Source organism: Anastrepha obliqua, chromosome 5 (genome assembly GCF_027943255.1).
Source record: "Anastrepha obliqua isolate idAnaObli1 chromosome 5, idAnaObli1_1.0, whole genome shotgun sequence".
In the NCBI taxonomy this organism is placed as follows: Eukaryota; Metazoa; Arthropoda; class Insecta; order Diptera; family Tephritidae; genus Anastrepha; species Anastrepha obliqua.
Genome location: NC_072896.1, coordinates 73462719 through 73486197, shown reverse-complemented (window position 1 = coordinate 73486197; position 23479 = coordinate 73462719). Strand labels below are relative to the sequence as shown.

Below are 23479 nucleotides of genomic sequence, written 5' to 3'. Positions count from 1 at the left end.
CCTTGATATATGCCAACCAAATGTTCACACTTGACCGCTCACCAGTGCAAGCTTTTCCCCCGACGCACAAACTTTGCATTTTTAGCCAACTGTAGTACTGTTCGGACTCAAAATTAAAGCTTGAATAGATATATTTAACTTATATTTACAAAAAATCGAGCGGATTGGAAAACTTAAGCCATTTTACAATAAACATTTTTTAAGGCGAAAATTATAAATACTTATACACACATACATATACATTAATAATAAAAACATATTTCTAAATAAATCTCTTTTATTTTGAAAAATATATATGAAAACTATATATAAACACTTGCAACTTAAAGACAAAAGCAATTTTCGAACAAACTATAAATAAATAATTACAAATGAAAAAAATTCTTTCATTATTACAAACAAGCTACAATATTTTTTTCAACGCTTAGAATTTAGTTTAACCTTAAAAGTAATTTTTCTATATACATAAATTCATTTCGTTCTTGTTCTTCAAATGCAATGCCGTAATGCCATTTTTAGGTGCATAAAAAAAAATATTTATATTATTTCAAAAGCGTCAAGCAACTTCTAAAGTTAAATGCATGCTAAGCCTTAAAATTAAACAAACAAAGAAATAGTATGCATATAGCTCGTCGTCTTCGTTTAGATTAAAGTAACCCTAAATGAAATATTTCGAAACTATGTGCCATATGTACATACATATATAAAGTGCTCAAAGGTGCAATTTTATCAAAAAAAAAAAAAAAATTATAATAATAATAATTGCTTTTAAATCCTCCCTAATTGTGTACTCATACACACATACACGTATAAGTATTGTACATAGAATATAAATTAATTTTTCCGGCTGTTGTTTATTTTACCTTTTCTGTATGCAATCAAAAATATCATTTAGGGTGTTTCCAAATAAATTCGACGATTTATAATATTCGTACTCACATATCAAGCAAATTCTTAGAATTGTAAAATTCTTAAACTACTACACAGTATTTCCGAAGCATGTTGTTGTATTTGTTGTTGCCTTTGAACCAGTATTTTGTGTAAATATGTATGTGTATAGTAGATGACTGCCAACTATTAGTTATTAATTTTTTTTTCTTGCCCTTCAATGCGCTCCAATTAGAAAACAAGTTCGATCACCAATACATACATACCTAGATACATACCTACATTATTCGAGTACATATGTATATTATATGTTTTTTTTTTGGTAATTTTTGATATTTTCTATTCTTTATTCTTATGATAAGTGTCTGTAATGTTAGACTCACATATGTATGTAAGCAAGTAATAAGTATTAAAAATTATTTTGTTGTTCTTTCAGTTTCGTGCCAATCGAATTGGTTTTGTTCGTGTAAATGTATAGGTGAATGTGATTTTTTGAGTTTTTGATTTTTGGTTTTTGGTTTTGTGGCTGTGTTGTTGTGGTTGTTATTACTTAATAAACTGCGTAACCAAAACCTAGAATTAGACAAAAAATCAATAAATTCATTATTAAAACAAAAAAACACGCAAAATAAATTAAATTGTGCATATTAACGAAACACATAAATTTCATACAAAAAATAAAATTATATACAAAAATATCAACATTTAAAGCTAATTAATTAATTTTTACCCTGTGTGCGGTTAGGAAGAAAAATGTTTTGGATATAATAAAGTAACATTTGACTCTGGTTTAACAATCGTAAATCTTGTTAGTCAGAAATTGCCGAAAGCTTATGCTTATTTAGGCTTGAGGCGCTATACGAAGAACTTTAAAAACCCCTGAACTAAAAAATTTTAACTCCATAGTTCGAATTGTTCAAAAGAGGCTGGAATAGAAAATAGAACAGTTATCGGTAAAATTTGAGCCGTCTAACCCGGTACAAGCCTGAAAACCTTTAACCCTCCGTTGAACACCTTTTTTAAAACCTTCGGTTGAGCAGCCGGGTCTGACCTTTTTTCGTCCTGTTCGAGGGTTCGAGGAGAGTTTGTGGGTATCCACTTCTGAATGGTAAAAGAGCTTTGAAAATTGGTTCAAGTGAATGCAGAAGTATATTGACTGCTAAAAAATTAATAGAGTCATTTTCGTTATTATCTTATTGCGTTTTCATTACGAGGCAAAAAATAAAAGGCAACCCTCGTAGAGCTTAAATTATATACTTTTTTTTAAAACGTGTGCGCATTTCATTCGCTTGCTGCTAGTGGCAAACAGCATGGGTTGAGCTGATTATAAGAATTCTTGTAGAGTAATTTTCCCGCTCGAAGCAAAGTATGGCATCTTAAAACTTTTATTGATTAAAAATTTAATTGATTTAATTGATCAAATTTTTAGGAGGCATGTTTCTCTAAATAATAGGAAGGAAATTTTATTAAAAACTCCTGTGGCGATACTTTGGTCTTTCCCCATGCATCATTTTCTCATCTGCTATCGATTTTTTGCTTGAATAATTGGCCTGTTTTTGACCTTAGTTTCAGGCGATCAACATCCCATATTTATGATATAAAATACTTAGTTTAGAAAATAATATTTACAAATATTTTGTTTTTTTGTATTAAAATAAATGAATGCTATCATCTTTGGCTTTGTTTCCATTAAATGCAAAAGTAGTTTGCTATAACTTTTAATTGAATTTCTATACTTCGTTCATATTTGTGCTGAATAATATTTTAACATTTTTTTTTCATAATTACTGTAGAATATTATTAAGCTATTCAATAAATAAATATAAATACTTTGTAAATTACTCTAACTACATAGGAGGAAACAAGAAAAGCTGCGTACATACATACACACATATATGCGTCAAAAGCATTTTCCGTATTTTTTCTCTTCATCTGTTGTCACAAGCAATTGCCGCCTAAGACGACTTAAGAACAAATGGAGTTATATACAAGTAATGATAACTTATTCTACTAACAAAACTATGCTGCTATATAAAAGGTTTACGTGAAATCCAATGTTACTAAGTAGAAAAAATATTGGCTTCTGTATAATATGCAAATATATAAATTGTTTTTTCTTGAAAGCAAGATTTTCTAGTTGGGCGGTTATTGCTTGTGCTACAGAATAATTGTTATTATTGCTTGTGCCACAAATTAACTCTTTTGCATCACCGCTAGAAATGCGCGATATACTCAAAATACCTTGCATCGGCAAGACTTTTGCTCTTTGTTCTAATGAAAAAGAATGTTACAGTATTACCAAAATTATTTATTTTCCTCAAACTTTAACAAAAAAAATTTTCATTGCAGATTACTCCGTTCTTGGTGATAAGAGTTAATTTTTACTCCCGGATTATTCCGTCAAATGATGCAAAAGGGTTAATAGAACTTATACTTTGACCACTTAGGGGCAATGCCGGGGTCATACTTGTTTTTACCACCTTTAAAGATCATATATAGTAGGGTTAGTAAAGTATATACGTCTGTATAGCCATTGGTATATATACGCAGAAATACATTTATAATTTGAATGAATTAATCACCATTAACCGACGTTTCCAAAGCCCATAAAATAATCATCAGCGCACCAAAGCTTTTCGTTAAACACCTCATACACCAAATCAATCAATCAATCATCGCTTGTGGGGAAATGTGAAATGCCAACCACCCACCAATCACATAAACAAGTGTCTTAAAGTCACGCAAAAGCATTTTGTCGCATAAGTAGTCAACACACAAAATTTTCATTTATTTTCAGTTGTTATTGTTATTTTTGGTTTGTTTTTGATTAATGGTAGTTAGTCACTTAAAATCGAAATCCTAGTCAAGTAGCTATGCTTTGTGTTTTTTTTTTTTCTATAATTTACTAATTCACATCATTTGTATTGGGTATGTGTATGTGTGTGTGCGAGTGTGTGCATTGCTGGATTTAATTTTTTGTTGGTTTTTGCTTGTTTTATAATTAGTAGTTTAGGCAGTACTTGAATTTTGCGAAGCGCCACTGATTGCATTAAACAAAGCCATGCTATTGCGTTGCCCGCTTGTAACGCAGTCGTCCAACGGCTGAAACGGCTCACCGAGTAGCTCGCTAAGTGCCTGGCAGAGTTTGCGATAGTTTTCGGTAAGTGCGTTGTGATACTCGACTTGATCGTTGCTGATCATGCGCGCATTTAGCTGGAGTGCCGTATTGCAAACTTTAACAAAGTCTCTGAAAAAATCAATGAATAAAAATTAAAAAAACAAAAACAGAAATATTGAAGTATTGAAGTATTTTTGCGATGCGCAAAATCATTTGCGTACCTGAAAATATCCTTCAAATCCTCTACGCGATCAATAGAGAAGTTACCCACTATTTTAGGATCCAAAAATGCTTGCGCATAGGCTAGGGGACCTGCATTCACAGTTACCGCTACACTACCTTGCAATCGCAATTGCAACTTTTTAACATCGGCTGGTGGTAGGATGACCTCTTCCAGCTCTGAAACCTTGGTTTGCATCTCATCAATTGCCACTTCGATGGGACTTAGTTCTATTATTTCACGTGATTTCACCGGTATGCGTTTTAGGACATACGGAAATGAGTAAGTGGCTACGCGGACGAGATTTTTAGTAACAGAGAAAATGTTTTGAGAATTTTAATTTGTAAAAATGTTAAAAATACTTACTTTTGATGACCGTTTTGCGTTTCCATTGTTCCTCAACGCTTCCGCGCGCAGCACCCGATTTTGTGAATGGCGTTTCGTACATGAAAGTGTCAACATCGTGATTTTGTTCGAACTCGTTCAAACGATGATCCAGTTCTTCTTTGCTGAAGAATGGTATGACATGGGTCACTTGAATGTAAGCCAACTTGGGATCGAGCGCATTGGGATCCACCTGAAACGGGAGAAACAAATGAAAAAGGATTGGTATGAAAATAAGGATAAATATTTTAAAAAGAATAGGATAAAGAAACAAAGGCAATAAGGACAAGGATAAAAATAAAGAGACAGCTAAAGACGATAAGTATAAAGATAAAGAAATGATAGAGAAAAAAAAAGATAAAGATAAAAATAAAAAAATATATTTACTATAAAAAAAATATACTATAGATAGGCACTTTCCTGACTATAAACTCGTTAAGTCTGACCTACAGGAAAGATAAAATCTGCAGCAAGTAAGATGAAGGGGAAGAAGATATTTGAACCAAGAAATGAATTGTTCGACTGTCAATGATACAATGCTCGTAAAAAAATGTTGGACGCCCTTAACCTTCTACGTAAGTTTAACTTAGACCCAGACAGAGTAAAATATTTAAACTACTGAACCATTTACAACAAATTAGGCAGTCAGAAGAAGCGATGACGAGCTTCCTCTGTTATGCGAAACACTTAAATCTGAAGCTTGCTGACTTTAAAACCTGCATTGATAGCAGTTGGCTTGGATAGATAAATAATCCTCGAATCTGCATTTTAAACAAACTAAAAATCTATGTCCCATGCTCAAGGCCGATCATGTTTTATGGGGCACAAGTTAGGGTGCCGACGAATACGACTCAGTTGAGAGACTTTTACGTTTCTTTATTAAAAAATTTATTTTTTTGCCGCCAAATATCCTGAATTATATGTACTATATGAATTATATTATATTCACATCGAAACAGATTTGGTTCCGCAATATGTGCATACACTCCGAGTAGATATATATGATACTTTGTCTTGCGGTGTTTTATTATGCCAAGTCACAGGCATCCGCGCATCCTTGCTGAATAGACTGTACGCCTGCCTCGCCGCTTACTGGATAAAAAAGTGGAGCCTCTTAATGCGTTTACTTCTTAATTCTTGGCTGCGTTCATGTCTTCGATTTTAGACAACCTTAAGAATAAAAAACTGTCGACTTTTCTAGACTCTGCTGTTAAATCAGAATCACACGATTTGTATGCTAAGTTAGCACTTAGAAATATTAAATGTTTCAGTGACGATTTTTCCTACGCAATAAGCTTCATTTTTCGTGCAAGAGGAAGCCTTCTTAACCTAAGACCTTCTAAGAATGTACTTTCTTCCGCCTGCCCAGTTTATAACTTGGGTGACTCCGAAAACATCCAGCACATCATAGGCATCTGCCCACTTTATAAAAATTTTCGTTTAGAGCATTTTGGTCAAATGACGTTAAATTTATGTAAAATTAGAAATATTAATGACTGATTATGAGTCTTTGTATAAATATTTATCCTGCTGTCTCAAGTATAGAGAAACGATTTTAAATGAATTTTCGTAAGTACAGTTTTAAGTTTAAATAATAATAGATATTTTGTGCGTACTGAAGTTTTAGTTATTGTTTGTACTTTGTAATAATACACTTGAACCAGAATTCTTTGAATTAAAAATGCAGAAAATATGCCATCACATACTTATTTCAAATTATTCCAAATTACAACATATCATATGTTATAATCGTACGTTCTACTAGTTATAAGTATCCATGTACATACAGTGTTGGAAAAAATAATAGAAACGAAAATCACTCCATATTTCATATAAAATTTTTAGTTTGTAAGTATGTACCTATTTATGCAGATACACATTGTGTAATACTGTTTGATAACGGTACTTTATTTTGTCTTGTTTTTATGTGCATAATCGCAAATATTTAGGCTCAGTATTCTTTTTGGTGCAGAACCGCGTGTTTTAGTTGGAAAAAAATAGAAACGTTTCGGAAAAATTTGAATAGCTACAGTTAAAATTAATAATATACTGTTATTTTTAAACTGTTTGATATTTTGTTGGAAAAGTATGTAAAAAATTATATTTATTATTGTCTTGTTCATAAAATATTTCTTATCTTATGAATATTGCATTCAGAATGGGGCGTGGTAAACACTGTACTGTTAATGAAAGAGAAATTATAAAAAAACTAAAAAGTGATGGCCTTTCTATGTCACGGATTGCCGATTTAATGAAATGCTCAAAAAAAAGGTGTTTTCTGCGATTAATTTTAAAATTACAGAGGAAAAACGAGGACGAAAGCGCGCAACATCAAAGAAGTTTGACCAACTGCTTATACGAGAATCGAAAAAAAAACCATTTTCATCCTCAGAAGAATTGAAAAATGTTTTATAAGCGCCAGTAAACAGTCGAACAATCCAAAATAGATTAATATCTGGGGGTTAAAGGCCTATAATTCAAGAAAAGTACCATACCTTAGCAGAAAAAACATAACCTGCGGATTATCGTTTGCGTGCAAATTGGAAAAACGTATTATGGTCAGATGAAACAAAGATTAATTTGTTTGGGTCTGATGGCAAGGTACATGTAAGACGACCTAAAAACTCTGCATACGATCCAAAGCACACGTTGAAGACCGTGAAGCATGGAGGTGGTAATATACTACTTTGGGGATGTTTTTCGTCGGCAGGAGTTGGTCCTTTATTCTGGATTAAAGATAAGATGTGCGCTGCGGACTACGTAAATATTTTAAATAATGTTATGCTTCCTTATGCCAAAGAAGAAATGCCATTGATTTGGGAGTTTCAACAAGATAACGACCCAAAACACTCCTCTAAACTGGCGAAGAAATGGTTCCAGGATAACAATGTAAAGTTAGTAGAATGACCTTCACAATCCCCGGACTTGAGTCCAATAGAGCACCTTTGGGGCATTCTGAAGAAGAGAATTGGCGCCTATAAGGCAAAAAATAAAGCAGATTTATGGGAAAAAGTCCAGGCAGAATGGTTTAGTATAAACCCATCAGTTTGTGCCAAGTTAGTGGACTCAATGAGCCGGCATTGCACCGCAGTCATTAAAGCCCAGGGTGCAACAACCAAATATTAATGTGTTTACAATTTTAAAAGTTTTGTTTAATTATCTTAAAGAAACATACTTATGTTTATTAGCTTTAAGGACGTTGTTTCTATTATTTTTTCCAAGGACAATGAAATGAACTTCATGATTTCTTTTTTACAAAAATGTAGCAAGAGTTGAGTATCTCTATTTTTATATATAAAACTGTTTCTTTATAAAAAGATATGAACTTCAACAACAAAAATTATTTTGCAAGAAATATACCCAAAAGAAAGAAAAATTTACATCGTTTCTATTATTTTTTCCAACACTGTATGTATGTATATATATACTTGTATAAAATTATCTTTTTTAAAATAAAGAACATAACATACATACAGGGTGCGCCATCTCGAGCTTCGGTATGGAAATATTGAATAACTTTGTATCCATTGTCAGAAGGACTTGAGAAAAAATAATTTGGAAACGTCAATTCAGTATAATTTTAACGATGAATAACTTTACACCTAAAGAACGCGCGGAAATTGTGACCATGTATTTGGAAAATGGTCGTTCAATTGTGCTTGTTCAACGTGCATACCGTCGAAAATACCGCGGTCGTAAAGTGCCTTCTGATAACACCATACGCAATCTGACTAAAAATTTTGAAGAATCGGGGTCTGTAGCAAATAATCAACGTGTTTCAGTTCGTAAAAGACGCTCCAATGAAATTGTTGAAACTGTCAAGCAGAGTGTTTTGAAAAGCTCAAATCTGTCATATCGTCACCGTGCCCAGCAGCTAAACATAAAAGGAACCACTCTTAGAAGGATTTTAAAAGAGGATCTTCCCATGTTTCCTTACAAAGTGCAAATAACTCAACGATTATTGCCTACTACATTGGAAGCGCTCAGGACCAACATTAGATCTGAAATAGAGGCAATATCAACCGAAATGCTAGCAAAAGTAATGGAAAATTCGAAAAAAAGAGCACAATATTGTGTGGCTCGTAAAGGTGGTCATTTGTTGGATATTGTGTTCTAAGTGCAGTTGAAACAGATTGTAAAGGACAAAATCAAATAAAAAAAACACCAACAAACATTAAATTTTGCTAGTTGCTAAAGTTTTTCAATATTTCCATACCGAAGCTCGAGATGGCGCACACTGTACATACATAATAAAGATAAAGACTAACACCAAAATAAAGAGAAATATTAGTAAGTTAAGATGACGATAAAAATAGGATAAGGATGAAACCTGTAGAGCAAATGTAATGATGAGGAATGGGGTGAAGCCCACAAACATAACGATATGTAGAAATTAAGTATGAAACGGATAGGGAAATACGTATAAACAAATGCAACAGTGAGTGTATGGGTAAATACCAAAGTCGCATTTTTTCTATGTCAAAACTAGATTTAGGAACTCATCCAAAAAGACTCGCTTAGCCGTATAAAGAACATCAGTCTATGGTACTGTTATTAGCCATACAAATTGAGTTTATAAAAGCTTGGTGTGCCACATGCATGTACATATATACATAAATGTGCACATATACATATATACATATGCCAACAGAAATTGCTGTAATCTTTACGAAACACTCATGCCGCAGCACATAAAAAATGTTTTCTATTTCTATGACATTAGACTTTGCATCAAGCATCATTTCACAAATCTGGTAAATATTTTCCGAAAAGAACTAATTTTTTGTTTCGAAATTTGACAAGATACTTTTTAAATTTCTACGTTTTTTACTTCAGTTTTAAATCCAATATAATTTGTTTTAAAAACAACAAAACTAAAGATCATATATTTTATGCTTTTCACCACCGTTATCATCGCTGATATTCCACTAAAACTGCAACAAAAATAACAACGAAGACCGACGAAAAATTTCTACAAAACTTTTTACGTAGTCAAAACTTTTTGAAAAACACAAACAAGAATAGCAACAAAAGTATCAGTGAATTTTAAGTCGGACCAGTGAACGTTCTCTTCTTTCGGGAATAAGGTAAGATGCAGGCTGCGGATATGCCAATAGACATGGCAAAGAAAGAGACAGGGGAGCCAGTCAAGTTACCAATCAGTAGCACAATTATCTCAACCAATGGACTCAAAATTACATCCAAGCTAAACCCTGACGCAAAAGAGTTTTATCCTGCCTATCTGTTGCGACAAAAAATTATGCGGAAAATCGGTGACGCGGGCACAGGTACGACTCTGGCTCAGCCGCTACACTTTGCGCACGACCCAAAAGTGCTAAAGGTAATGAGACTAGATGGCATATCAACTAATCAATTGGAAACAGATGTGGACGCATTGAAGGAGAATATGGAAATTGCTAAGCCTAAGGAAGCGGTTCAAAGAGAGATTGTGGAAAAAACCAAAATTACAACTTTCAACAAGGTCAACAATGAGGATGAAGATGAAAAGGAAGAAGAGCACAAATCGTTACTAGAATTGGAAAGCGAAAATGTGGTTAAGCGATTGAACGTAGGAACTGAAGAAGCACAGGAGCAGACCGAAGAACAGTTAAGAGTTTCGGAAGAAGATGACACTGATTTCGAATACTTTGAGGATGCCGAAGGTGAACCAATGTTGCAACTTGTTGCCGCAAATTCTGGTAAAGCAGAAAGAACTGAAAAAGATAAAATGACGTCAGAAAGCTGCTTAAATGATATGAGGCTCGCCGAAGATTTAAGCGACGAAGAGAACCGCGAACAGTGCTCCGATCAAGACTCAAATGATACCCTTGACGAATTCAAAGGCAAAGAAGGCACCGAATCAGTTGAGGTAAGCGAGCTGAGCGAAGAGAATGAGTTGGTCGAAGAGGAAGCTTTACATGAATTACCAAATATATTAGAGGAAATCAAGGAGACGAATAGTTTGTGTGGTGATGGTGATGGCGACGGTGAGGGTGAGGGTGATGATGAAGCTGTATGTGAAAGTTTTGATGTAGGCGATGGTGCAGGTACGTCCCTTTACAAATGTAGAGCAAAGTAAGTTAACAAACATGGCTGTTTCTGATTTAGGAATAGGTGGATCCCAAATGCCACCACACGCACCAATTGAGGAGAGTATTAAAAGCTCTATCGTAAAAAAACGTTTTGGCAAAAGCAAGTCAATGAAGGACAAGGAAGATAAAAAGAAGTCAGATAAGCGGACAACACTACGAAAACTGGCCAGCATCAGCTTAAGTCTGCGCGGTAAGAACAGCGCTCATCATACTGAAAAGATAACCAGCACTTCGGCCATGGCACGCACCAAACGGCTATCGGAAAGTCTATACAACTTCACGTTGGGCCGCAAGTCGAAGCCAGACAACAAAAAAGCAAATGGTAGCACCCGTTTTCTGCCGCGCAATTACCCCAACATACCACGCCCACCAGTGTCCCGAATCCACACCACGCCGACTCGAGCCAGAACAGAGTCTAATGACATAAATTACAAAGCACCGAAAACACGCGTAACCACCAGCAATGCCAATGCAGTCAACAGCACTAACAACACTCTGAAAGATGTCTTACCACTAAAGTCTATAAGCCTAAGAGACCAAAATTTGGCAACGAAGTAAGTGTGAACTCGAAAAGTTAATGGAAAAAATATGCTACAACTAACAATCGTCTTCTCTTGCAGACCCACTACACAATCGGGCAAGAAACCACTTAGTATCAAGTCTACAAACGCAGGTAGCGAAAAGTCAAGCATGCCCACAGTGGTTGCTAGGTCCATGTCCAAGGATTCAGTTGATAAGACGCGTCCGCGTGGCACATACGCTTCGACGCTGCGCCAAACTGAAGCGCAAAAGGTAAACAAATCAACTCCTAAACTGTAGGGTTTGTATTTAAATAGTCTTGTGCATGCGTGTGAAAAGTGTGCTTCAATCTGTTTTTTATATCTTCTCATTTTATGTGTCCATGCCCCGCAAATCCAAAACCCGCACGTGGTGTAAAAAACTGGCTGGCCGCTGTTACTGTACAGCGTCGTAGTCTCTTTCCAAACGATGATTCCGAATCGAATATTGAACTGGCGCAATTTTTGTTTAAGTAACGTCTCTTCTAAATTTTTTTTTTAAATATAAATATTTGTTGTTTTTGAACGCATGAAACAAATATAGAATTTTGTGAATTGTTATACCGTATATTTGAAGGAAATGTCATTAATTTTTTTGTATTACTAACTTTTTAATTAATTTTATATGGACAGCGATGTAATTGTTGTTGTTGTTGTGGTCGTGTTTAATGCGAGGTCGAGCGCTAGCAACATATTGTAATAAATTAAAATAAATAAATCGAAATAAATATATGCACAACAACGAACACAACGTTTTTTAGTGAATTCCATTATGTCTCTCCTGCCCAGAGAAGAACGACAGCGCCGAACACTTTCCCTGTGTTCCCGTTTTTTGGACGGCATTCCCTAATCTAAGGAAACGCAGTTTTTGGTCAGGTTATTAAGAAGGGATGTATCAGCTACTTTATTTATCTCACAACAGATTTCTCAGATTCATTGAGGAGCCAGGAAAGTTTTGAGATAATTTAATCTCGTAATAACCCTCCTCACCCCCTTTTCCCATACTCACTTTCTGCTTTGAGTCTCGGGTACAATGGGCATCAGCGCTCGGGTGCCTTGGATTTTCAGTTCCATCCATATATAGCCGTGTCTTTATGCCCACAGATCAAAAACGTTTATAAACATCGAGAACTTTGGTAATGTAACACCTTTGGATTACTCTCACTGCAGCTGTGTCCACTCACTATTCCACTATTCCATAATTTGCCAAATATTTTTTTTTATCAACTACGAAAGCGCAACTGCCAAGAAGCGCTGGAACTTTGTATTCTTCAATCATTGGTTTCTCGTGCGATTTAATGATTTTAGGAACTTGGTAATGATGGTGATCGTCCAGGTGGAGGAAAAAAATGTACTGTGAACACTTCCAACAACCGAAAAATTATAAATAAAAAAAAAAAACAAAAGTGGACCGAAGATCTCTGGTCTCCATGAGGGAAAATGCTTTCGAGATGGGTTTCAATCGTGAATGAATGCGTCTCATTAGCAAAAAAGAACTTAAGCACAAGCTGCAATAAGATCAGCCCCTCACGGGTGAAAACAAAACAGGGAGACCTAAAAAATGTCATCTGCTGGAAAAAAATAATATTCACTAATGAGAAGCTGTTTATCGTTAAACAAGCTCACTATTATCAAAACCCATGGAGAAAAAAATTTTAGAGTTGTGCGCTTCAAGGGACCTTTATTCGACTCTGAGCGAAGGTGACAGAATCAGCTGATGGGCTGCCGTCATTTATGGATGTGTTTACAAAACAAACTGAGATTGTGTTGGTGATATACGAAAAGAATCAACCAATGGCACTTCGTTGCCATCTAAACAACAACTGATTGGATGGGTGTGTGAATATGTGTGAAATTATTGTGCATATTTTGGCTGGCGATAAGATTGTGTTAGTGATATACGAAAAAAATCAACACAATCTTCGTTCATGTTGCTTAGTGCCATCTGAACAAAGACTGAATGAACGAGTGTGTTAATGCATGTAAAATGATCGTGCAGAATTCGGCTGCCGAAACTCTCAAGTGACGTGGCAGCCGAAGTCCCGCTCACCATTTTCTGTTTCACCATAGTTAAAGAGCAAACCTTGTAAATCTATCATTCTTACTCAAAATGGAGTGAAATTTGCGCCAATGGCAAAGCACTCCAGATTAAAATTTATAAAGAAGTTTATCACAGAATATTTCAGAAGCTATTGTTCCTGTCTGGTCCTAGGAACTTTTTGGCTAAGGAAGATGGATATTCCAGCAGGACTCGGCGCTAGCGCACAAAGTGTTCATAACATCCCAAAAGTGGTGACCCTACTCCTCGAATTTAACTAAGGTGGATTTTAAGATACAGTTCAGTGCAACACGCCACAAAAGTCAAAAAAAAAGGAGTCCATGCAAGGAGCGTTGCTTCGAGAGTGGGATAAGATAGCAATTGAAAAACTGCGAAAAAACATGGACGATTGACCTTTTGTATTCGTACTAAGGGTGGCCACTTTGAAACTGGATGAATAGATTGTTACTTAATTGTTACGTATCAACTCTTTATGGTTTATTTCTACTAACAGTAATACATTTTTTACTTCAAAATGTGGCATACCATTATTCCTCATAGTCTTCATATGTACTGTATATACTTTTTTTAATCATAAAAACAATATTAATTTCGTTGGCGAAACTCACCGGTGATGAGTCCATTATCATCTTGACAACATCAGCCCCGAATTTTTCCTTGTATTGTTTCGACAGACGTTCTGATATCTCGCTTAGAGAGGTCAGTTTTGGCTCCTTGTAAACATATTCCACCGCATGATCATCCTCAAAATACACCTACAGTAACACACAAAAAGTTAATATATTGTTAGCTAATACAAACAAAACTAAAATAAAAATTCAACGCACTCACCATTCCGAAGAACACCACGCGATAAAAACGACCCAGCATGCGTTTGCCCGAACGATTCACCTCGACGATTTTGTTGTACGCCTGCATTAGATGTTCGTACGATTGCGCCAGCTCAATGTACGACCGACTACGCTCATACATCGGCAGAATGAGTTTATAAAGATCACCCAAGCACTCGAAACGTTCGCCGCGGTCGAGAAAATCGGCGCATTGCTTTAGCTGATCCAACAGCATCTGTTCGGTGTATTGCGAATCCTGTGCGCCAGCATCCAATTTCAAGCCTTGCTCGTCGCGTGGTATATTACGAGATATTTTCGTGAATGCTGAAGCGCCCCAATTAATATTACAGCCACCACGCAAGCGTAAATACTCCGACATAAGCGCTGCTATGTGCAAGTGACAGCATGCCGCCTCCGATATGTTACCATTCTGTTCATGATTGCGTGCCATGGTGATGAGCCATGTGTGTCGCAACTCTGGCGTAGAAGCGTAGGAGTTCGCTAACGAATACTGCAGCTCGAGTAGCCGTTCGGGGTCCATGTGATGCGCCTGCATTTGTGCAGTTGCCATGAGCACGGTGCGTACACGGCGCGTGAGATCTTTCACCTCCACTGGAAAGCCAGTGCCCTTCATCGCTTTGTCGCTGTTAGCATAACTATTAATCATCGATAGACTCTCCTGAAAACGTGCATTATTTAAACCGATCACATTGCCGATCATCTGTGAAACGGAGATGATAACTTGGAGGTGCACACGCGTAAGACCTTTGCGGCCGGTATATTCGAAATTACTGCGCATCAACAAGTAAAGCACGGCACAGGACTCATGGCGTATGGCGACAAGACGACTGTCGCAGCCTTTCAGCAGCTCATAAACCATTTGACCGCAGAGGGTAGCGTTACCTTTAAAGAGTGCGGGTGAAAAATTATTGATGAAAGCGCGCAAGGCGGCAAAAACATGCTTCGAGAGCCTCTCTGACTGACCGAGCTGTAGGAAACGCAGATAGACACGCGCCAACTGTGGCAGCACAAGACTATCGCATAGTTTGTCACGAAAATGTACCGCATACAAGCCTAGACTATCGAGTATGATCATGCCGATTTCGGTAGCCAGATTCGAATCGTACAATGCCTGTTGACTGCGCGCCGTCTCTTCGACGAGGTTTTCGCGATTTTGTGTGAGCGTCAGTGTACCAGTTTCATGCGTCGTTCCGTTACCATTGGTCGTTTGCTCCACAGTCGGCGGCTGCATGCGAGCAGGCAAAGTGCTGGCCTTGGCAGTGCGCGCCGAACGCGCTTCCTTGCTGTCATCCGACAAACTGATATGCTTCTTGCCAACATAGCGAAATTGCACTAAACAGAGATCGAGTATGCTGAGATAGGCGAGGGTTTCTGTTTCGGTGCAGTTCTGCCACCAGCCTATCATTTGATCTTGCGCCAAATGTTTGACAACGAAAAGAAACCCCAGCAGCAGATCCTTACTTTCCGCCGTATTGAACTTGTCGCACCGCGGCAAGCTATTCAAGCCCTGCATAACATTAATCGAGCGATTTTGGTTGTTACGCATGGCCACCTCGGTCAAGTCGGTGACATGATGACCATTTGCAATGACGCCTAAAGTAGGCGTGTCCTGTGAATTTTGTGAGTCTGAATTGAGCGTGTTCAGTGAGGTTTCCGAGTTGCTATTGGCCAGCGGAGCGGTGCCACCGTGCGGGGCTTCCCTGACGTATACCGAAGAGCGCAAGGGACTAGGATGCTCGATGTGGAGAGTCATACGGTTTTTCGAACGCGGCGTAGACGTGGACGAAGTTACGGTAGTGTCTTTACCAAACACATAACTGCTAGAGCAGGACAAGCGCTGTGTATAAGAAGCTGAATCGGCGTATACGTGACCATTGGGCGTGGCCACGCCTGACATATCATCGATGCGGTGCGTGTTCTCCATCACGATGCCCAGCCAAGGCACATAGAGCAGTGCGATGCGCGAAAGCTGCCCACGATTCTGGTAACGATCGTCGAGCTCATGCTTCGCAAGCAGATTCTTAAAGATACGCAACGCATGACGTCGCACAGAGCTAGCCTCATTCAAGCTGCGTTTCAGTTCTTGCAGCAGCAGACCCGCAAGAAAATGCTGACGACGGAATTCCTCGGAGAGCGTAAAATGTAGCATCATTTCTGGTGGACGATTTTTCGGATTCAGCACAAACGGCAAATTCAGCGGCACATAATGCTCGTGCTGGCAAATCTCTGCCAAGAAATCCAATTTGAACTCTTGTAGTGTACGCTGATCACCAGGCTCAAATTGCTCCATGTAATACTTAATTAACTTGAAGACGAAACCACGATCCATATAGCTGAGACAGCGCCTCACAAATTGCGATAGCGATCTATTCAATTGCTGCGTCTCAACGGGTAGATCTTTGTAACGGGAAATCAAATATGGTGTAAGCACCTTAATCAAATTCTCCACACGTGCGGGATATTCTTTAGGAAATCGCTCATTGCGCAGCATACGAATACGGCCAGTATCCAGGAGATGTTGCGCCATGCTTTTGATGATCAGATCAAAGAAAATAGCCGAGTAATGCATAAATTTATTAACGATTAGAAAATCGGTATTGTTCGGATGCAAAATAGTTGGCAAATGTTTGCACAACTCGCCGTGCACCGTACGCGATATCTTCTGGCTGTAGTAGGGCGCATGAAAGACGTACTTAACATAGGCGCTGAGTAGCTCTTTGCGTCCGGCCTCCTCGATCAGCATGTGTATCATATTGATCAGAAGGCGTATAATATTCAAACCGATCTCTTCGGACTGGGTATGTACGAGTAGTGTAAATAGTTCATTCAGCACGGTTGGCAGAAAATTGATCAGGGTGCTGATATCGATCGCGTGCGCAGCTTTGAGGATCTTGCAAGTCTCCGATTCAGCGGGTAATGCAATGGTTTTGCCACCCTCCAAAAGACGCTCACAATGTGCAAAAAAGTTGTGTAAATGCTGATCGGCAGTCAGAACAGTGGAGTCCATGCGGTAGGCGACGCCGAAAAGTGGGCGCTGATTGTCGATCCATTGTATGTCGGGACCGCAATTCTGCTGGAAATATGGTAATGTTTTGTAGACAAAGAGAGGGAGAGGCAGCGAGAATGAAATAGAGAGAGAGGACGTGCGAGCGAGCAATGGAACGATAAGCAACCAAAGATTTCGGGAAGAACGATGAGTGTGTTGTTGGACGAGCACAAATATTGGTATGAATCGTGGAAGCATGACAATTAACAAGCAGCATTTTGGTGAATGAGTGATGTAACGTTTTATTTTTTTTTCAAATATTTTTAAATTAATTTTATAAAATTTAGTAGCATTTTTTTGCGTAAATTAGTAGATATTTTTATTTTTAATAAAGTAGGTTTTCATGAATAATGTTGACGATTTAGATACATAATTTTAATTAAATTGTGTTTTTTTATTTATTAAATTTTTTATTTTAAAAATTTGTTTTTATAAATTTAAGTTTTTTCCGGACACCAGTTTTAGTTTTTATATTTTTTTAATTTTTTATTTTAAGTAATTTAATTTAATTTTTTAAATAAAATAATTTAAATTTTACAAATAATTTCAATTAAATTGTTTTTTTATTTATTTCATTTTTTATATATAAGTTTTTGTTATTTAATTTTAAGTTTTCATAAATACCAGTTTTATTTTTTATATTTTTTTACATTTTATAAATTTTATAAATAAAAATATAAAGAAATACAATTAAATTTTTATTTATTTTTAATATTTTTCATTTATTTTCCAGATTTTTTTTAATTTTAATTGTTTTTTTTTATATGGTGGTTTTTAGTTTTTATTTATTTATTAATTTTTTTTAATTTATTTTGTCAAACATACAGCCAAAAGTTGTTTACAATGTTTGATAAGTATTTTTTTAATTAGTTGATTTTTATGTACAATTATAGTTTTTATATAAATTTTAATCATTTTTTTAAATTATTATTTGTTTTTTAATTATTATTTTTTTTTAATTATTATTTTTTTTTAATTATTAATTTTTTAAAATCGTTATGTTTAATTGTGGTTTTTTTTTGGTTGTTTAAATTTCATTTAAATGTATTCGTTTTGTTTATAAATATGTTTAAATTATAATTTCAAGCAATTTGTTTATTTTTTTTAAGGGACAATTTTTGCATTTTTATTTAAATTTAATTTGTATTATTTCAATAAATAATTTTTTTATTTCAATATTTTTTTCATATGCATTTAATATAATTAAACAATTTTTTGTATTATATTTTTAGTTTTGAAGATTTTATTTAAAGTAAAATAAGTTCATTATTAAAATCAATTTAAATTAAGTTTGGTTTTATGTACATATTTTAGTTCGATTTGAAACACAAAAATATTAATATATTGTAAATTATGCGAAATTTATATTTAGATTTTTTTTCATTTGATTGCATTAATAAATTTCCGGATTTTTTCCGGATTATTGAGTTAAATTTAATTATTGTGTTAATTTTTCATTAAATTTTTCATTTTCGTTTTTAGTTTTTGTAATTAAAAGCATGAAGATTTGTTGAATATATTGGTTTTTTGTTGTTTAGGCAGCCAAATCAATACGTTTATAAGCCCACGTACGCACGCATAAGAATTTGAAGTAGCATGAAAAATTTGAAAAAAGCGAAAAAAGAAAATAAAAGTGAGTAATGATGAAATGAGAAATTTGGTCAGTTGGTATATTTATATGAAAATGCGTAGAAGACAAAAATATGACGTAGTTGTGAGGGTGAATGTGTGTGTATGGAATAAAAACAAAAAATTAGGTTAGTTCAAAATGCAAAACAGAAAACACATCAAACATTTAAATTATAAAATATTAGTGTATAAAAACTGTTGGGTAGAAATTAAAACGTAACCGACTTTCGAAAAGCTCTACACACTGAGAAAAATAAACACACATATGTGGAATTTTGTACATTTCTGAAGCCAATGCATTTTTAACTACTAATGGGATTGTTCATTTGAAAAAATGATGGCCAATGGCTATGAAAGCCAGAGTAATTTTTCGCTGGAAAACTCAGCAAAAAATCAAGCATAACCTCTCTTTTGCTACGGCGATCGGTGATTGTTTATGAAGAGAAGTACACTCGGAGATCAAATTCCAATTCCGATTCTAGTATAAATGAATAAAACCCGAAAACTAATACCTTACAACTTGTAATGGATTTCTCAAGAGGGGCGCAAGAGTGGTGCATTTTCAAAAAAACACACTACTGAATTTCATTGCTCGCAACTTTACGTTGTTGGAGTCGGTTGTGCATAATAAACAAGATACCGAAAAGATCACAGGTATAACAGCTTTAGTTCAAAATGAGGTACATAATTCAAACGGTTCCATGCCGTTCTATTATTCTAGATAAAATTAGGTAAAAATCTCAACTTGTACCTTTAAGAGATTCGAATAGTATTTTTCTGATATATTATCTATCTATCTATCTATTGGATGTTTGGCCGAGCTCCTCCTCCTATTATTGGTGTGCTTCTTGATATATTTTCACAAATGAAAGCGCCTAAATCTTTATTCCACCTTCGAATGTAAGATAGTTTGTGAAGAGCTTTTTTCATGGGAGAAATACGCTTTAAGGGGCGACCGCTATTAAAAAAAAATCTAATATATCATTGAATATTTTAATAAATTCTGCAAAAAAAAAAATGGCATACCTATTTTACCACATTTTTTTCACACAAATTTTATTGGCACTCAAGGCACATGGTAGCATTTTTAGGCAGTTAAAACCGTATTTCTCTGAATATCGAACAGTCCTCTATCTCCGCAAACTGGAATTTGAAGGTCGTACCAGGACAATCTTTCGAAGTAGACAGAATTGGAACGAGGGAAAAATCTGCGCCAAGGCTGGAACCTCTGTTTTCACTGGCAGGGTTTTTCTCTAAATCACCCAATTTATCTATTTCCTTAAAATTTGCCGAATACGGCTTGTATTTTTCAGGCAAATGTTTTTGCGATCCTGCAGGCATGCAAAATGCTTAGGTAACGTGGGAGCGAGGGAGATATAATATTAACAGCTTTTTTGATAATCAAGCCGCGATCAAGGCATTGACGACGCCATGGTGTAGATTCAAGCTAGTCAACTTCTGTAAGGAGAAGATCAAATCTCTTGGGTGTGCAGGTAACATTTCTCTGATCTGGGTTCCAGGACACAGAAACATAGAAAAAAATGAAACTGCTGATGAGTTTGCCAGTCAGGAGACTGAATTGGTCTCAGAGACCTCCTACCATCCCCCTAACTGTTGTTAAAGGGGAATTGCACAACTTATTTCTCAGAAAAGCGCCGAAAAGATGGCGCTCTATTTCTTCATGTGCTATTTCGAAAACCCTGTAGTCTCAGTACAACAGACGGAGGACTCAGAAAGTCCTGCGAACTCACCGCTATTCAATTTCCAAACTCGTAAGTGTGTTTGCCGGTCATTGGACGATCGGCACACACGCGAAAAATCTAAGTTTACCATTTGATTCTCGTGGGCACCTTTCAGAGAACAGGAGACTGTTGAGCACTTTCTTTGTAAATGTCGGGGTTTGGCAGATATACAGTTTAGATCACTGGGTGCTCCTTTTTTCGACAGCCTGAGGCAGTGCGCCAACCTAAATCCCATCAATCTTCTCCATTGCGTCAACAACTCTGGCTGGCTGTAGATATCTGCCTGTTGGAGGTCTCATAATTGTATCAAAATGGCGTATCAGAACTACTTGGGGAATGCCAGACTGGTACTTCAATCATTTCACCTAGCTACCTACCTGGTACTTCAAAGTTTAGAGTTCCCATTTCATGTGAAATTCGAAAATATTTTGGCAAAAACCATATCTGAAATCATCCGAAACTATTTGAAATACTTATAAATCTTATGTTGAAATGTTTTTTTATGTCTTTGCTATTCTATTTGAGCTATTGAACTTGAAAATCCGTTTTTGTTTCACAAGCAAAACTGCATAATATTATGAGACCTCTGATCAGATTTTTTCTAAATTTATTGTTATGTCCCTATTGAACAACCCCCTTTACTTTACAAGTTCCTTGCCTATTGGAAGTTTCTGCAGTGAATGTGAAAAAGCGATAAAAAAGCTCAACAAAAAGCTCATTGAAGCTTGCAATTTGAACTTGCAAAACATGTTTTAATGCTTTTGAAACCTTAGTGCAACACATCCTACACTGCAAATAATAATTGGAAAACTTGAAACGTAAATAGTACAAAAAACCAATAATGTGATAAAAAATAAAAATAAATTTCTTTTTTTTTTTCAAATCTGTTAATCACAATTGTCCGTTATTCACATCAAACACTTTAATTAGGTATTTTATACTTCAACCATGACACACACTTACCCCTTTGCCCAGGCCCAAGGGCTGTATCGACAAATAGCCCGCTGGCAGTGTAGCCGCAACCGATATGACCTGCTCCTCCAAATTTATGCGACCTTTCTGCAGCAGCGGCAACCAAGCATAACCAATAGGTGTTTCGAATGTTGCGCTGGCATCGCGTTTCTTGCCCAAGTTACACGACACGTGATAAAAAGAGAAGAGCAAATGGTGCTCGTGGAAGAGACCTAAAGGCAGACGCATTTTCACTTCCTCATACCAAGTGGGTGTGGTGTTGTGATGCAGCACGGGACATGCGATTTGCGAGACTAGGAAGTCATGACCAGGACGACCGTAAATGCACTGCAAACGGCATTCAAGCAAAAATACACAAATATATTACAATTTTCGAAATTAGTGTGCATATTGTTGTTGCCTTATTCACCTTCAACGGCTTGCTGCCCTCCTCATCTGAGTCACGCAGCTCCACCACAACGGTAATGTTGCGTGCGCGCGAAAACAATTTCTGACTATCGAATTGCAGATACTGCGGATAGACAAATAAATGATTGCAGAATGTGATATAGGGATATGTGTCGCGCGTGCTATTGCTTTGGAATTCGGTCAGCTCGAGCGTGGGCGGTTTGGGTGGAAATGTGAAGTTAGCTAGCGGCACTAAAGACTTAGTAAAGGAACCTGTTTGCGTGAAAGGAGATGAGAGCTCAACGCTTTATCTAATGAAAAATGCATCAAAATGGTTATCTCGCACATACCTGGCACCCTTTCCACTTCCTCAACGGTCAGCTTCATATACCCTGGTATAATAGTCAATTTACTCAGCTTATCTGGCTTTCGGAATTCCGCCAACAATTTCAACAGCTCCTCATCCTTCAATTTGTTTGCCTCTTGCCTGTAAATGGTCGTCAATTCAAACGTATCATTCTCCGTATCCAATTCATTTCTATACAGCCGAAAGAGCGGCTTAGCTGCCCAAGCGAACGGCTGTCGATAGTGTCCTATATTTTGCGCATAATTACGCACCGTTTTGTGTAGTTTCAAGGCGATCTTTGGATCGCGTCCAGTCTTCAAATAAGGCTCGGCCGCCTGCACTATACTACCTTGCAATATCTTCTCCACCTTCAGCACTAAGTATATATCCGGATGCGGTGCTGTCACTGAGAATACAGCCTGTCGCAAGTGTGCAAAATGCTCTTTGGTGCAACGCAATAAGTCACCAGATAAATTCTCTAGTAGCGAGTTCTGCACACGCACTTCACTGTTACCACCACCACCGCCGCGCGCCCTATCCTCCTTCTCGTCACCACGGCGCTGTGGCACGCAACAAGCCGCCACAGAATTGGGCACTGGCGTTGTTGGCAACATATCACTTACATACTCATCATTCACATTGAAATAGAAGGATTCGGTTAGTTTTCGACCGGCGCGCGCATCATATAACGCCAGGCTGGTGATATATGGTTCCACTTGGCATAAATTCTCGCCGTCGAGCCCATCTGCACCGGCACATTGCAGTCGGAAGCGTAGGCCTTTACAGGCTATAAAGATACGTTTGCCGAATTGCTCGCGAAACTGGTCGACGGTGTCGGTGATAGTCGCTTTGCCTGTTGATTGATAGCAAGCAAAGAGGCGCCGGCGATGCTCGCGACGCGCTTGCGCAATGGAAATGTCAGTTTCACGACCATACTTAATCAATTGGGGGTTCATGGACTGATCGAGACCTTTTAGGGTACCAAAAATAACAGCATTGGTGCTGGGCGGTGGTGTGCGTTCGAGCGAAGCGACCCGTTTATCTTCTTGAATCTTGTTCTGCTGCAATACGAGCGACAGCTTGCTCAGCCAATCCTTGAATTCTTCGTCATTTTCGGCGGCAAGGGTGAACGACTTATGGCCAGCGGTCATGCGGAGCTCAAAGCAAAAACGACCGCGTTTGGGGTTC

At 36.9% G+C, this 23479-nt stretch overlaps 1 protein-coding gene and 1 pseudogene across 7 annotated transcripts in view; one reads left to right on the top strand and one right to left on the bottom strand.

The window, feature by feature from the left end:
- Positions 1 to 1205: 1205 nt before the first annotated feature.
- Positions 1206 to 23479, bottom strand: part of LOC129248535 (dedicator of cytokinesis protein 9) — a 126733-nt gene continuing 104459 nt past the window's right edge. For 2 of the 7 annotated variants that reach the window (XM_054888117.1, XM_054888121.1), the window contains 9 exons: positions 22296 to 23478; positions 21968 to 22218; positions 21550 to 21885; positions 14150 to 17242; positions 13927 to 14073; positions 4593 to 4803; positions 4228 to 4516; positions 3909 to 4135; positions 1206 to 1461 (listed from right to left, as the gene is read on the bottom strand). In XM_054888117.1, the coding sequence (XP_054744092.1) occupies positions 1439 to 1461; positions 3909 to 4135; positions 4228 to 4516; positions 4593 to 4803; positions 13927 to 14073; positions 14150 to 17242; positions 21550 to 21885; positions 21968 to 22218; positions 22296 to 23478 (5760 nt within the window). In that variant the 3' untranslated portion in view covers positions 1206 to 1438. Of the gene's footprint in view, positions 1462 to 3771; positions 4136 to 4227; positions 4517 to 4592; positions 4804 to 13926; positions 14074 to 14149; positions 17243 to 21549; positions 21886 to 21967; positions 22219 to 22295; position 23479 lie in introns of those variants that run through there. The other 5 variants (XM_054888119.1, XM_054888122.1, XM_054888120.1 and 2 more) reach the window with 3 other exon arrangements.
- LOC129248536 (uncharacterized) lies at positions 9375 to 11827 on the top strand (annotated as a pseudogene).